Source organism: Gadus morhua, chromosome 21 (assembly GCF_902167405.1).
Source record: "Gadus morhua chromosome 21, gadMor3.0, whole genome shotgun sequence".
Taxonomy (NCBI): Eukaryota; Metazoa; Chordata; class Actinopteri; order Gadiformes; family Gadidae; genus Gadus; species Gadus morhua.
Window position 1 is genome coordinate 15,793,009 of NC_044068.1, and position 16,291 is coordinate 15,809,299.

At 46.7% G+C, this 16,291-nt stretch overlaps 1 protein-coding gene across 1 annotated transcript; it reads right to left on the reverse strand.

The window, feature by feature from the left end:
* Positions 1 to 1,086: 1,086 nt before the first annotated feature.
* thbs1b (thrombospondin 1b) lies at positions 1,087 to 14,696 on the reverse strand. Its single transcript, XM_030344916.1, has 23 exons — positions 14,513 to 14,696; positions 14,220 to 14,309; positions 13,376 to 13,935; positions 13,026 to 13,101; positions 12,790 to 12,873; positions 12,093 to 12,202; positions 11,550 to 11,675; positions 10,379 to 10,475; positions 9,084 to 9,257; positions 8,770 to 8,946; positions 8,340 to 8,513; positions 8,101 to 8,243; positions 7,790 to 7,942; positions 7,350 to 7,568; positions 7,147 to 7,254; positions 6,296 to 6,455; positions 5,848 to 5,966; positions 4,423 to 4,657; positions 3,936 to 4,163; positions 3,504 to 3,775; positions 3,317 to 3,414; positions 3,078 to 3,217; positions 1,087 to 2,948 (listed from the first exon to the last, which is right to left on the reverse strand). Exons 2-23 carry the CDS (start codon positions 14,284 to 14,286, stop codon positions 2,941 to 2,943), a joined length of 3,528 nt encoding a protein of 1,175 aa, XP_030200776.1. The 5' UTR covers positions 14,287 to 14,309; positions 14,513 to 14,696; the 3' UTR covers positions 1,087 to 2,940.
* Between the last annotated feature and the right edge of the window lie 1,595 nt (positions 14,697 to 16,291).

Below are 16,291 nucleotides of genomic sequence, written 5' to 3' on the forward strand. Positions count from 1 at the left end.
TGTGTGTGTGTGTGTGTGTGTGTGTGTGTGTGTGTGTGTGTGTGTGTGTGTGTGTGTGTGTGTGTGTGTGTGTGTGTGTGTGTGTGTGTGTGTGTTTGTGTGTGTGTGTGTGTGTGTGTGTGTGTGTGTGTGTGTGTGTGTGTGTGTGTGTGTGTGTGTGTGTGTGTGTGTGTGTGATCAAACACACACACACACACACACACACACAGAAAAAACACACACACATAAACATGTGCACGTATATTGGGCCTTTCCAACTAAAGAGTGATTCACGCCTTCTGGTAGATTTTCTTGTGCTCGAAGCTGGCTGGAATTGAGGTAAATTGACATTTGAGCGATTTCATACAGAGCGACTTATCCAAATAAAGGCAAGGTTTAAGGAACCTCACATCCAGAAGAGCTTCTATGTTACAGCTGAATTTCTGGGGAGGGCTGGCACAGGGCCTTGGCTGGAAACCAGAAAAGAATGGGCGGGGTTATGCATTGTTTCCTGTTTCGTGATGGAGATTGTCTACCGAAGAATACTAATTTGCACGAGTGGATGATTATTTCAGAAGTGGATTTTGATAGCAAATTTCTACAGCAGCCGGGCTACACACTGTGCTTATTTGAATCCTTTGCAGATTTACTAGTGCTGGCCGAGTTTGTCAATTACACGCTTAAAGCTCCCGGGCTCCAGCAACATGATTGGTTGAAACAAATATGAAGAAAGAAAAGTGAACCAGATTGCATCAGACTTTAGATATGAATCTGAAGTCTCATTTGTGAGAATGTTTTAATCATCTTGCTCAAGGTTTAATCCAGGAAGGATGGTGGATTTCAGGAATCAAACCCAAGACCCTATCAGTTTGGAATCAAATACTTGGTCTAGATTGCATAATGCAATGCATAACACATGAAGTTAAAGACTTCTCATGTAGCTACCTGTGTAGTTACCCTGTGTAGTTACCCCGTTAGTCAAACTACAGTTACTTAGTGATGGTTTTAGTGAACTATGTGAAAGATTCAGATATCTCTATGGAGTTTTTTCTGCTCTGATGATACACAATAAAACGATAGAACAACAGCAAAAACTGACAATACATACAGAATTTAGACAACTATTTATTGTACTTAAGTATATGTAACAAAATAATTGCTATTGATAAAAACAGCACTTCGTTTTCTTTTATTTTGTACAACTACGTATAAAAATGAATACAGACAAGCAACACTAATTATACAAAAATAATGGTAGCAATGATAGACAAAAAGGAAGGACGAGGAACAGAACATCCTCACATCAGTGTGCAAACCGTTTATACAGACGGACGCGCTCTCTCAGGAAACGCATCCTGATAAATTATTTAAATAGCAATTATCTACACACTCACACACGCATTCTATCTCTCACACACACACGCAAACACACACAAATCAAACCTCACACGAACAGCCAGGACAAAACGGTACGATAATTTATTTGCTTAAAAGAGCATTGAACGTAAAAAGTAATGCGGAAATCATCTATTAACTTCTCCCAGTGAACTATCTCTGTTTTTAGTTAGTTTGTCTTTGCTGGAGATGGGATTAAAGAGGAATAGGGGGATATTTCATATTTACAACTCATGCTACAGTAGCAATAGGATCTCAATAATTTCAAAAGGCGTATGAAAAAAGGTATGAAGGCTTTCTTTTGTTTGTGGTGGGTGATCAAATTTTATTTAGAAGGGGATAATGAATCACTTGCTGAACTGTAGCTGTTTGGGGGGGGGGGGGTATGGGTGGAGTAGGGTATACTTTTCGAAAGTATTCAAATTTTATTTGCGGCCTACATTGTAGGCCGCAAAAAAAAATAAATTACATTTATTTACACAATAAAAAATGTCAAAGAAATACTTCCAGTAAAATGTATCTCACCCATCAGAGACTTTGCCATTGTTTAAAAGGCATTTTGGGAGAAGGGGCCTGATGATATTACAAAATACAGCTATCTTTAATATATTCCAATCATTTTTTGTGCTTAGATTTGTAATCGGGCATTTTCTCATCTCACCCTGAGAACAACTTGAAGCTGAAAAACACCCGCCATTCAAGTGTCCTAGAGTAGCGCAAAGCATGTGGTGAAAACGTCAAGCCTTCAGTGTCAAACGCTGTGTCAAAACAAAAAAAGCCAGCAAAGGAGGGGAGATGGATACGAACATAAGACCTCCTGGTGCCTACCTTCCCTCTCTTACAATCAGCACATGGGCATTTTCACAACATACTATCATTTTCTCTCTCTTTCCAACCACACACCCAACTGTATTCTTTAAAAAATAGATTGATCACAACATTCAGAAACACAAAGAAAAAGGAACTGCTTGTTACTTTAGTTTGAATGTCCTACGAGTCTTTCCGAATCGGCAAGCCCAGTAGATCAGGTGCAAGAGAGGGGATAATTATCAGCTAATCTTTGGGAAGTCTACCCCAAGAGGTGAGGCAGGATGGCACAGAGCCGATAGGCAGGGGGGCAGAGAGCTTGAGAGAGGGGTGGATAGAGGGAGAGAGGTAAAGAGAGGGAGAGAGATGGAGAAAGGGAGGTTTTGAAGAGCACAGTCTGTGTGGCGCGGTTGCCGCACAGATGAATGAGATAGGGACGAGCTGGGAACGGACAAAGTGTTGGTCGAGCCCTCTAGCAGACCAGGACAGCAGGGTTGAAAAGAAAGAAGGATGGGCGACCAGCCGTCCCTCTGACCAACATCTGGCCATCTGCCAGTCGGTTCGTTGTCTGAAAGACCGCTTCGAGTTACTCTGAGGCTGACCAAGTGCCCCAAGCACTGTCTGTGTGTGTACATGCCGCAAGAGAGAAGGTTTATGGAAAATGAATCGGCCCACTCGTTTTTGAATTAGAATAACATTATTCAAGTTCATACTTTATACAGAAAGGTGCATTCCAATGAGATCGCTCCACCATGCTTTTTACGCATCTGTAAATGAAACAGAAAAAAAAGACACATTTCGGTGGTTAGTTCAGCCAATTCCTCATCATTTGTTATCTGGTTGACTAATACTTGTTACTTGATTAAAAAAAATAAAATAAAAAAAGAGATCCATACCTCTGCATTCATACTTGAGGTCCGAGAAGTAAACCATCTCCTGTGAGAAGACAAAGAGACCAAGCCTTCCACCGGCATAGGTCTTGTCATAGATGCTGCCAGAGTCTGCCATGATCTTTTTACCTTCATACATAACCACTCTGTTGAGGAAGAGAGACAATAAGGCTTTGTCAGACACCAATAAAGAACAGGACTGCATTCCATTGACCCCACAGTGTTTCAGAAGACTCTCTCCCTACCTAATGTTTCCTGTTCTGGGCCTATGGATCAGATGCCACCTGTAGGCAGTGAAGTCTTTCCAGCCAATGTTCTTCGAGTCGTGCCAGAGAGTTTTCACCTGAGGAAATCAACAGAACATCAATAAGAATTGATTCATAAAATCCCCAACGTACCAGCTGTGTGTGTTTTAGAGGACATTGCCGTTACCTGTCCAGCGGTGTTGCCTGTGTGCCAGAGGGCGTTCCTCAGGTGCTCTCCTGGTCCTGTGGTTGAGTTGACCACCTTGATGGACAATCCGGAGTAGCCCTGGGCCTTGGTGGGTTTACTGGACCAGTAGGTCTGCGTGATCTGCTTCCACATCACCACGTAGAACCTGGAGCTTGACTGGTAGCCAAACACAAAGCCAGCATAGTCGTCGTCCCTCTCCGTGTTGATGAAGAACGTACCGCTGAAATCCACCGCGTTGAACTCATCATAACCTGGTGGAGAATAAGCACAGACAGAGGCCCTTGAAGTCCTGTAAATAGTTGCCAAGCATATACTGCCGAATGGAGCCATTGTCCCAGTTCTTTGTCATGAAAAATGGAGAGATAACAAATCACACAACAAAGGATATGCAATCATCGTGGTGTCACTTACCCACAGCAATGCCAGGGTCACAATTGACAGTCTGGACCAGCTCTTTGCCCTGATGGCGAACCACCCAGTGGGGGTCAATCTGAGAGGTGCCTTTGGGGTCCAAGGGAACCATCTGGAACTTTCTGAAGTCTGTCGCACTGATGTCAAAGTTTTCTGGACATACGTCATAGATGTCGGGCACGTTGTCTTGGTCAAAGTCGTCTTTGCAAGCATCCCCACGGCCATCACCTGGAAAATATATATAGCATACAGTAATGTTAATTATCTTCTATCTCAGTAACGATTCATAGGTCACTTTGTACATCTGACACTGCATGGATGGGCGTATGACAATGAGACACGGTGGAATAAATAAACCCAAATGGCTGTATAGCAAGGTGCACTAATTGTGTCCCTCACAGTCAGCAAGATCTATGCCATGAATTGGCAAAGCCTATTTTTATGTACTTCCTTAAAATGGCATAATGCTTGAAGTGAACCGACTCACCATCAGAATCCAGCTGATCGGGGTTAGCGGCCAGTCTGCAGTTGTCCTTATCGTCTGGGATACCGTCATTGTCGTCATCATGGTCACAGGCATCTCCCTTGCCGTCCTTGTCGTGGTCCGCCTGGTTGGCATTGGGGATGTAGGGGCAGTTGTCCAGGTTGTTCTGGTGTCCGTCCTCATCGATGTCCTGGTTACTGTCACACTTGTCGCCCACGCGGTCGTCGTCGGAATCCACCTGGGAGTGGAAGAAGGATAATGTGAAGGCATTAGGTTAGGCTGGGGACGGCTTACTCTGACGTTGGAACAGAACTACATCACATTCCATGCCGCTCGGCAAGCCTCTATCTGTCATTCCCCTCGCTTCCCAGGGTTTCATTACACCGTCTGTTGTTACGGTTCAAATCGCTCTCTTGTCTCTGTAATGCTGCCAAGCTCCATTTGTAGAAAGTCTGTCATCGGTTTTCATCTCCTGCCAATTAAGTGGTCCATTCCACGCGCCTCTCCACGCCTCCCGCTGAACCTAGCTGAGCTTTGCTTCGTCTTACACAGCTAAACCCCAGCCCCCTAGCGAGGAATGCAAGGCATTCTGCTGCTGGCCAGGTTACAAGCACTTCTCCTTCTGCTTTGAGGATACCACCGTGGAGATAGACAGGGCGTAGAATGCAGGCAGGTGGGGAGATATGACCTTTGTCGCTTTGTCTAGCGATTGGTATTTGAATCCACACCAAAGAAGCATGTGAAGAACACCCTGGAAGACGGTGCGGTTTACTGCATTTGAGAACTTTTATCACAACTGAAATCGTTTATAGAATAGAACACGAGCCAATGTGTGCCTCTTCCTGCTTTATGTTCTGTGTCCAATTGTTCACTGCATTCCTTCTTCTCAGTGTAGCATGGCACAGGTGGACTGGATGGGCCCATGGTGTTCAGATGAGGCATGCACATAGCCAAGGGCCAGCCCATTCCACAGCAATCATCACTCCCCGGGGCCTCTTGTCTCACTGCGGCCTGGTCAGCTAACCTCAATGGCCCATTGAAAAGGACCTAAGCCCCCCGCCCCCCCCACACCCCCCCCCTCCACCCAATGTGCCTTATTACACTGATGTGTCCTTGAGCAGGGCCAGAGTTCAACTTCACCTACGCATTGGAGTAATGAAGCTTAGACGACTGAACAAGCAAAGAATCAAAGCTCTCTCTGTCACAGGGATTGAGAGATGTATGCTGGGATTTAGTCGTGGGGGAAAGTCACTGCATGGCAGATGTGGATTTCGTTGTTTAGTGGGGTGGAAGACAACAGGGTGTGGTAAAGTGTTTCGGAGCGTGTGTTTATAAAGCAGATTGGGCGAGCGGAGTGGGGGGGGGGGGGGGGGGGGGGGGGGGGGCAGGGGGAGGTGGTGCAGGCTGGGGCGGGTTATGTACACACACCTGATCAGGATTATGTTCCAGAGGGCAGTTATCACACATATCTCCCACTCCATCTAGGTCAGTGTCTCTCTGGTCCACGTTGTACACGGAGGGACAGTTGTCCTTCTCGTTCAGAATGCCTGGAGAGAACCCAAAGAGATAGTCAGGATAATCGACCTACGACATCATGTTATCTGGGCCTGAACTTTCCTTCAAGTCAAACACTCCACACATTCCTCAAACATTGTTTTGACTAAACAATGTTTACTAACCCTTACCCTAACCCTCACCCTAACAGCCCAGGCAATGTAACCTGGCCATAGTTTGTGTGATGCCAGACATTACAACGTGTTCTTGTCAGTCACAATGATCTATGTCAATCCTGCGCATTTCATACCCCAATCCATGGTGGGTTACTTAGAGAGCTCTGTTAGTTTAGATAACAATAGTGTTTAGGTGGGGAGCTCACCGTCCCCATCGATGTCCACGGCGCAGGCGTCTCCCTCCCCGTTGCCGTCGGTGTCCGTCTGGTCCGGGTTGCTGTTGTAGGGGCAGTTGTCACAGCGGTCTCCCACGTCATCGCGGTCATAGTCGTACTGCCGGGGGTTGTACACGAACGGACAATTGTCCTGTTCCCCATGAGGGAGAAATGGGAGAATACATATGTATGAATGAAAAAGCTGGATGATATGAAAGAGGAGAAAAGACGTGCACTTTTGCATGCACCAGTTGATTTAAATATTAATGGTGTCATAAATGCTTTGGTCATAATCTAAAACAAGTCTCCTGTATTGGTACAAAATACATCACGTGCATTATTACAGACAGCCATGCAGACAGACAGGCCATTGTACAGGTGGGTCCCAAGGGGAAAAACAGTCACCTTTCCCTGATGCCCACACATCTCAGGCGATGTTAGATGCTTTCAGGTGCTAAACTTGTGGTTTCAATTTTTTTTTACAGGCCATGTGAGGATCTATTTACGAGGCAGGGAGAGACCATGGATGAAAGGGAGCTTTATATTGGGGCTCTGTCTCAACCCTAACGTCGGGATTAGCGAGGAAACACAGCCGCTCCTTGAGACGCGCACCACGGTGCTGGAATTTGTGGTTTGGCTCGGACAGCCGGGCCGGAGAAAGGTTTGCTTTTTGTGCTGCCGCTGTGTCAAGTGAGCTTTTTTATTGGGTGGCATGAATGATGAATGTATAATCGTTCTGAAAGGCCTCGTGCCTGGAGAGGGCCTGAGGGCATGCATGTATGTAAAACCTCACGCATTGCCCACACAATCAAGCTGTACAACAAACAGTTTAAGGTAAATACCCTATCATCCGGAATGCTATCATTGTCATCATCGCTGTCACAAGCATCTCCAGTCCCATCCTTGTCGTAGTCTTCTTGCCCAGAGTTGGGTAGGTTGGGGCAATTGTCCTGCGGCGGGAAAAAATCACAATGTTGACCATTGACCAATTGCAGTTTGCCATCCCGTAAGTCGAACCAGTGCTAAACCAAATCTCTGGACTTACCTTTTTGCAGTGATAGGTGGCGTTTTCCACACACACCAGGTCAGCATTGGGCCATCCATCCAGATCTGTGTCCTCGCCGCAAATATGGCCATTGCCTGCATATCCGGGCTTGCAGTCGCAGCGGAACATGGGGTCGGCGAACTGTCCCAGGTAGTTACAGCGGGCGTTCTTGTTGCAGTCGTGACTTCCGTCGAGACAGGGGTTACGGGGTGTGCACACCTAGAAGGGGAGTAGATAGAGTTGTTGTTTGGATAGGATTGTTAGCATTCTGGAATGCCAGAATACTGAGATAAAACTGAAGGTATAAAACTGTTAAAATCTGGCCTTAAGGCTATGTTGTTATCGGCCAGCTCATCTCCTCAAGATGTAAACAGATACGTTTTTTATCAGTTCAGGTCATAAGGGAAGTACTGACATGAAAACAAGACTGTACTCATCACCTGTTTTTTGGCTGTTGCCTCTGCCACGCCTTTGCCGAAAGGCTGTGTCCCAGAGTAGCGCGGTGGGCAGGGCAGACAGTTGTAGCCGGGGTCTGTGTTCTCGCAGCGGTGCACTCCGTTGAACTCAAAGCACGTGTCAGGCACCTCCTTGCACTATAAAAAATAATTTGGGCCGAGATAACAATCAGTTTTGATGACTAGGTCAGATGGCAGATGTTGAAACATGTCAAAAAATGTCAACCCCCCACAAGATGAACAGAAATATGGTGATAAGATCAGTAGAGGCTACAGCAAAAGCATGAATTCTTTACCTCGTCAATGTCCTTGCACTTAATGCCGTTACCGCTGTAGCCTGTGGGACATTTTCCACACTTCCAGGAGCCATTCAGTGCTCCTCCTTCCAGGAGGCTGGTGCACTTGACTCCAGCGAAGCAGGGATTGGAAAGGCACCCATCTACCGAAACATAACACAACAGAACATTCAGAATTCGGACCACACATGGAAACCTGGACAATTGAATCCTGAAGAAAAGGCCAAGAAGATACTCACCGATTGGACAGGCTTTTTTGTTGCACTGCTGTGTGTCCTTGGCATCGCCAATGCATTCCTTGCCACCGTGCTTTGGCATGGGGTCATTGCAGAGACGTTTACGGGCCTGGGAACCAACTCCGCAGGTGAGAGAGCAGGTATCCCATGGAGACCACGTCCCCCAGTTTCCATTGACTGATGGGGAAGGAAGAAACAAGACATGGTCTTATAAATGGATCGTGTTGTCTTGCCATTGCCTTTCACCATGTGATATCACATTCTAATAGAGGGGAAAATGTACGGGTTCATAATGTCAAGGTCCTGCCATCTTCCCCTGCATCCAGACGCAGAACACACTGATATGTATTGCTGATGAGCAAATCAGAGGGTTCACTCAGAATACCAGTCCTGACTTGTACTCGGTGGCTGCAATTGAAAGGAAATGGCTTACTGGGACAGGGCGTTTGCTGGCAGCTCTCTGTTTGACGGCCCTCGCCCTCACAGTCCTTGCCGCCCAGCTGGGGGTTGGGGGAGTTGCAGAGGCGGATGCGGGTGATCACGCCGCCCCCGCAGGTCCCGGAGCAGGACGACCACGGAGACCAGTGGCTCCAACTGCCGTCCTGCTTGACTGAGGTCATTGAGGGAAGAAAAGGGATGGGAAATCAAACAAAAGGTAAGGTGGTGAAGATCCCAGGTGCATTGTGTGCGGCAAGGCCGCGAGAGGATGTGGGACTTGCGTTGATGTTTGGGGCGGCCCAGACTCACAGCGCTTGTCGCACTCCTCAAGGTAGCAGTCGCGGGTCTGCACGGAGGTGCCCTCGCAGTGGTTGTTGATGCGGTCGCAGGAGCGGCCGCGCTGTTGGACGCCTCGCCCGCACGACACCGAGCAGTGGGTCCACTCGGACCAGGGGGACCAGCCGTCCTCAGCGTAGTCGCTCGCTGAGCAGGGAACAGAGAGGGAGACGTTGGGCAAAGAAAGAGACACACAGAATCCTACTCCGTTAAAACACTGTCCAGGAACACACTTAAAGAGAGAGAGAGAGAGAGAGAGAGAGAGAGAGAGAGAGAGAGAGAGAGAGAGAGAGAGAGAGAGAGAGAGAGAGAGAGAGAGAGAGAGAGAGAGAGAGAGAGAGAGGGAGAGAGAGGGAGAGAGAAAACAAGAGAGAGAGAGTGAGAGAGTGAGAGAGAGAGAGAGAGAGAGAGAGAGAGAGAGAGAGAGAGAGAGAGAGAGAGAGTGAGAGAGAGTGAGAGAGAGAGAGAGAGAGAGAGAGAGAGAGAGAGAGAGAGAGAGAGAGAGAGAGAGAGAGAGAGAGGGAGAGAGAGAGAGGGAGAGAGAGAGAACGAGAGAGAGAGAGAGAGATCAAAAAGCCAAACAAAGTATGGAAAATAAGACGGAGGCTCTGTCCTTACACAGAGATGCCCCATTTGACAAATGTTTTTCCTTAAGAGAAAACACGAACCGGCCGCACTCACCACACACACACACACTCATCGCAAACATGGCCTTGGTCCTACAATGACTTCAACACGGAGCCTAAGTGTGGCTGAATGTGGCCCTCCAGTGTTTACCTAAGTTGGAGGGTGGAGGCACTGCTGCCCGGCCGGCATACTGTTACCGGGTGGAACCTGCCACTTCTCCTTTGTGAGGAAGATGTCTCCACTAAACCAGCGGACCCCTTTTCCATTCCACTTTAACCAATTTAGACCAATTACATCCATTCCAGCTCTCCACAGATCCAAAGATGTGTTCTTCCGTGACACAAAGCCCCAATGTTCCCAAGCGCATAAGAGGGCTTTTCATTGGCCGGGGATGGTATTTCAGTTAGATCATCTCTAACATCAACATGGTTTCTCTTGAATACAAACCTTTATGTTCACATAGGGAAATAGCTGTGGTTTCTTGTTTTGTTTTTGCAAGGAAAAGTCACGTTTTGGCACATGGCTTTAAGGCAAAGTCCCTTAGAAAGACTCTATATATATATACATATATAGAGTCTGTATATATATATATGTGTCTATACATATATATATATATTTGTGGGTGTGGGACATGCACTTACGTGTTCCACAGCGTGGACAGCACTCTCCATCAGGCACCGTGGCGGTGGAACAGGGGACGAGCGGGCAGGAGATCTTTTTGCAGACTATTGCAGAGTCCTATGAGGGGAAGACGGTAAGCCCTGTAAATCATGTTGCAGAGGACCAGCTCTCAGCATGTGCTTTATGACCTCAACATTGTTTTGTGAATTCCAATGGCTGGTTCCTTCCCAACGTGACCCTGACCCTAGCTTTGACCCTCACTCTCATCTTGAACTCACCCCTTACCCTGGTATGGCGCCGTTAAAAACCAACAGCGTCAAACATTGCTATATCTGAATCATATTTTGACATTGGAAGCAATGCTACTGTTTAACACTGTCTTTGATAATACTGCTTTATGCTAGCGTGAAGAGCCAACCCCCGCCTGTGGTTGGTTAGTGAACAACTTAAAATGGCATTGAGAAACAATGATTGGACGCAGATTTAGCTTCTTGTGTAAAGGACACAGATTGGATTAGAAGAGCCGACATGGCAATTTAGGCAGGAGAATGAACCCACGGGCGTGCAAGCGTCCCATAAACTTTCTTCAAGCCACAGGTTGTGTTTGCCTGGGTTTTTAATGCCAAGAAACCACCAAAGAGGGCCGTATTGGCTGAAAAGGCAGACCCCTGCAGTTCATGACCTCCCCCTTCAATTGCATACGGTGCCAAAAAGAAACTTGGAACCAGACCAGAACTCAAACAAAAGACTAGAGGTAATGGGGGGGGGGGGGGGCGGGGCTGGTTGGGGGCCCCAAAACAAGTCAATCCATTACGGCCAGTTCAACCTCGGTTGCTGTATTCCAAGTGACTCAGAGGTAACGGTCTAACCCATCCCTGTATAAATATCTAACCATGTGGTTTATTGACCCAGGACCAATGAAGAAATGGTGATTACAATATGACATATTCCTCCCTGATCCTACTTTTCCTACCCCCTGCTTGGATCCCAGCAACTCTAATGACATGCGGTTTTACCAAACCTAAGTTAAAGCTCCAACCAAGCATTTCAACAACAAAAGCCTCTGTTGAACTCCAACAGCATGCACACCACATGCCTTCGAGTGTATGTGTGCATGTTTGAATGTGTGTGAGTGCTTGTGTGCGTGTCCATGTATATATGTGTTAGCGCGTGTGTGTTCCCCCCACTCACCTGGCACTTGCACTCGGTGCAGTCATCCACGGTCCACTCCTCGCTGTTCTTGTGCACGATGCCGTTGTGGATGCACACGCCGCTGTGGATGTCGATGCGGTTCCTAATGTCCTTGTTCTCAACCGTCTAGACACAGTGAGAGGAAATGATTCAATAACAGACAACACAACGATGAGCTCTGGTTGAGATTCGGAAGGGGTTTAACAGACTGTGTCTGAGATTGATTATTCAAGAGATTCTAGATATACCGTAAAACACTTGTAGCAGTCCTGAGCCATGAGATTCTTAGGACAAGAGACACGTAATCTATGTAGCAGCTATAAATCTAATAAGAGTAGGAATTTAAGAGTTGGAAATATAGGATATTATTATATTATGTATATATTATATTCCAGATATCTGAATCTATATATATATATACAAACTGGGAAATGGAAACCTTTTACAAAACCTCCAAACTGACAAAATACAGCACACACATGTATGCAGGAATCAAAGTCCCCCTGAACACTTGGGTTCACAGCCGCAGCTTCTCCTACTCACCAGCTGTCGTAGTTCATTGGGAAGCTCTTTGACCACAACCCCCAGACTCCTCAGCTCCTTGAACATACTGGCCAGGTCCTCGCAGGAGAAACCACACAGCATCTGCAGGTCTACACACGCACAAGCACCCGGACACACAACCACACACACACAGACACACCAAAAGATACTCACCATGGTCAGGGCTAACAAAACATCAAAAATCACTTTGGATGAAATCAGGTGTGCCAATTCGGTGTGACTGGCGGAGTTTGGGTCCAAAGACAGGAGTTGGTCAGCAGTGACATTATTTCTGATTACTGAATGTGCTTTGGCCATAACTTGCACTATCGTACCGAAGCAAAACCCATTAATTTTGCAACAGTTCGCAACCTCTGTAAACATTGCTTTATTTTTTTATTTTATTATATGCTTTTCTTATTTTTGAAAGTTTTGTAGTTTTGCAATAAATGCATAATTTCGATACATGGAGGAGACATGCCGCCTTCTAAATTGCCCCGATGGATGAAATCTATCCTTATCTGCCTCTGTTAAGAAGTTCATTGTCTTGACTGACTTCAACACAAGAACGGTGTTCGCGTGTGTGTGAGTGTGTGTGTGTGTGTGTGTGTGTGTGTCTATGTGTGTCTTTCTGTGTCTGTGTCTCTGTCTCTAATGAGAAGGCCACACAGGGCTTGCGACGGGCAGCCGTGTTTACCTTTCGTCTTATGGCCTGTGTATTCAGTCCGGATGGCGGAGGAGCCGTTGTAATTCTCCAGGATCATGGTGTCGGTTGGCAGGGCTGTACCAAAACAGTTTTAACAGTTGTTGAAATGTAATTCATTTTATTGCAAATCCCAGGTTAAGAAGTTGAATGTTAATCTTTCAGCAGTGCTAACAATCCTTTTTTTAACGTTGATATACTATTCTCTTATAACGCGGGTAATTACTCACAGTTTTGGCATCCCTTGTTGCGCAGGATTGCGTCTATGGTGGTTCCGAACACAAAGCGCACGTTTTGCAGCACTCCCTGAAAGCAGCAACGTTCACACGCTTAACTTTTACGAGAATTTGAGCAATTACAGCAATGTATGATAAACACAAAAAGGTGTTCAACACTAAAACACATATCGGCGTACATCAGGAAAAAACAGCCTCATCGACGATCAATTACGCACGTTTGGATACGTTTTACGCACTGGTATTTCCAAGTCATGCGGGACTTAAACCTTTCAGGGTCAACCTTTCTTTGACACTACAATACCTGGCCACTCAAACACGTCAACGACGGCATTCCTTCTCACCATGAACGTGTCCTTCACCGCTCCTTTGCCGAGCCGCAGCTGCGCCACGGCAGGTGTATCGTGCGTCAGGATGGTCTGGATGGACGCGTCCAACTCCGCCGTGTTCACCTCCTCGCACCCCACGTACAGCTGGACCCGGTCCTCCTGCACGAACAGCGTGATGTTCTTCCAGCGGTTGGTGGCCAGGTCCACGTCCTCGATGGACACCACCTGTTGCTTGTTCTCGGTGGAGAACACGATGTCCAGCGTGTTGGCCTTCCCGTTGGACACGATCTCGAACACGGGCCCAGAGCCGTCGCGCTTCTCCACGGTTAGCAGGCTCCCGCGGGTCCGCTTGAACTGCTTGAAGTTGAGCAGGAGGAGGAAGCCTCTCTCGGCGTGGATGGAGTCGATGATGCTCCTCAGGTAGTTGTCAGGGAGCGCGGGGATGAGGTTGGGGTTGTGGATCTTGTAGGCAGGACTGTAGGGGTCGTCTCCCTTCACTAGGGAGACCCCGTGGTTCTTCTTTGGGACTTTGACCAGCTCAAACAGGTCGAACACACTGTTGTCGTCTCGGCTCTCTGCAGAGGATGAATAACAAGCAGTGAGATATTTTGTCTGAAAAGGCACTTTGCCTTCCAGTGTTTTCGGATGTAATGGAAATTCGCAGCACATTCTCAAAACAGAAAAAAACAATTAAATAAAATAACGCATGCAAATGAGTTTTACTTTGGAGAAATTCCAGTATAGGACAATAGATGCAGCGAGAAGAATAACTAGGCTATAAGCAATAAACAGGCTATATAAAATAACCAGGCTATAAGGAATAACCAGGCTCTTGATGAGGACACCCTCCTGAACTCACCTGCCACCCTGGCGCCCTCGCAGCTCCAGAGCATCAGGAGCAGACAGAGCCCTCCTGTCAGCTTCATGGTGGGACAAGACCTCGCTGCCTCTATGGACGAAACAACAGCAATAAATTGTTTATTTGTTTTAAAAGTGTATTTGCCAGCGGGGTGACCGACATTCACACGCGAATATGACCTGTTTGTTATTAACAGCTTGGAAACTGACAATGCAAATTGCGAGTGAATCCTGCCACAGTCATAGATACAGTGGGAATAAACTCTCATAACACACGAAATGCTGCCAACTCACCTGCTTGATGAAAACAGCACACACATATGATAAAATCCCCCAATATAGATAGAATTCCACCAATATTCCTCCAGAAGAAGTTTAGTATTTCTTTATCAAAGTCCCGATGGTAAAAGGCTCTACTGTGTTTGCTTTATTATAAATAGGTCCTTGCTGGTAGGGGCCGCTCAAAAACTAACATTGCAGTGAGGGGGCCAAGTGCTATTTAAATAGTTTCATGAAATTCCTGAGACGTCTCCTCGTCCAATCAAATCGTGCAAAAAAGAAAAAGGGACGAGCTTATCCTGTTGTACCTCACAGCTCGAGCGGCCGGGCGCGTGTCCGTGAGCGCGCGCCCAAAAAGAGCCAGGCGAGAAAAAAACATCACATTCCACAGCTCGGGCCAAGACCCATTCAATTAATTAATGATTACATCAACGCTTCCGGTAACTGGGCCATCCACATAACATTTCATTTTTTATTAATAATAATTTTTGGGATTTCACAGAAAAGGAAACGCATATTAAGCTATATTGGATAATGCTCCTAAAATATGACCAGTATTAGGGTTTGAACGTTTTTGAGACAAGGACTCAAAAGCTGTATAATTTCTTTGAAGGCGTTTACCCACTCGTTTAATACGGCTCTATTGGATGAGACGCTCCGGCATGTCGAGAATGACCCATACGACGTGTGGACATTCCCGCACGTGTCCGCTAGGAGCCGACTTGAGTTCACCTGAGAGGAGCCGATGTGAGATCACCTGAGAACAGCCTCCGGTCATGGTCATGTAGCAGCCCTTATCTAGTTTACCATCCGATGGGGAGATGTACTCTGACCATATAACATGCACGCATCACTTCAAAATACCCAAAGCTGACAATGAATATTAACACAAACATATATTCCAAATCGACATTGACATCAAATAGCATTTTAATCTGTAGCTTCTTCAATCCATGTCAGTATTGAAAGCAACACATTTCTGTGGTGGGTATTAATATAATTGTATACATTTGAGATGGTCAGGTGACTTTGAGCTGAAACCAGATCCATCATCTGTATTATTCCAGTCACTCCATCCACTGAGTGGGAACCGTTCAGCCGTCTCTGAGACAGCGGCTCCTCTCATTTGCAGTCTGAGCTGGTCCTGTCTCATCCCTGTGCAGCGGCTCCATGATGGACCGTGCTCGTAGCTGTCAGGGGCCAGACGGCGGCTGATGTCTTTCCCAGAGGCCCAATGTGCTCGTGTTTCCAATTCCAATTATTGCTTTATTTTTTTTATCTGGCAAAACTTTCATAAACCTCCCCCCTGTTAAATCATAATCCAGAGTCGTATTAAACAACCCGTCAGCAAGCAGACACTCTGTTTTGAATGTACTTGACAATGACAGAAACTTCAGCTGTTGACCCTCGACAGGTAACACCCCCCCCCCTCCGTCTGTGTGAACGGCGGGGGGGGGTTGTGTGTGTTTGATGTTCAGAAGTGGCCAGCATGTTCTCCATGGCAAAGATTTTTCCATTTCCAAAATTGATTAAAATAAAATGCTAAAGACGACGCTAAAGATTGTTGTTGTTTTTGCACCTCTCTTGAGGAGCCAGAAAGGAGCCCTGAGGAGTGCCTTAGGTCAGGGGTGAAGTGAATAGGCTGGTGCCTGTATGTCTCTTTTTCCAAGATCAGGACCTCTGATGGAGCAAGAGAATGGACAATCACACACACACACACACACACACAACACACACACACACAGAACTCCTCACCCTAACCCCAGCCGGTCCGTCGCTGTTTACCTTCACTGC

Bases quoted from the DNA above. Each gene is read 5' to 3' on its own strand.
- thbs1b (XM_030344916.1), bottom strand. From the start codon at position 14,286: ATGAAGCTGACAGGAGGGCTCTGTCTGCTCCTGATGCTCTGGAGCTGC. The intron at 12,203-12,789 runs GTAAACACGGCT...GTGCGTGTGTAG, and splicing joins CACAGGCCATAAGACGAAAG to ACCTGCAGATGCTGTGTGGT. The intron at 7,569-7,789 runs GTGATGAGTACA...CTCCCCTTCTAG, and splicing joins AGGCAACAGCCAAAAAACAG to GTGTGCACACCCCGTAACCC.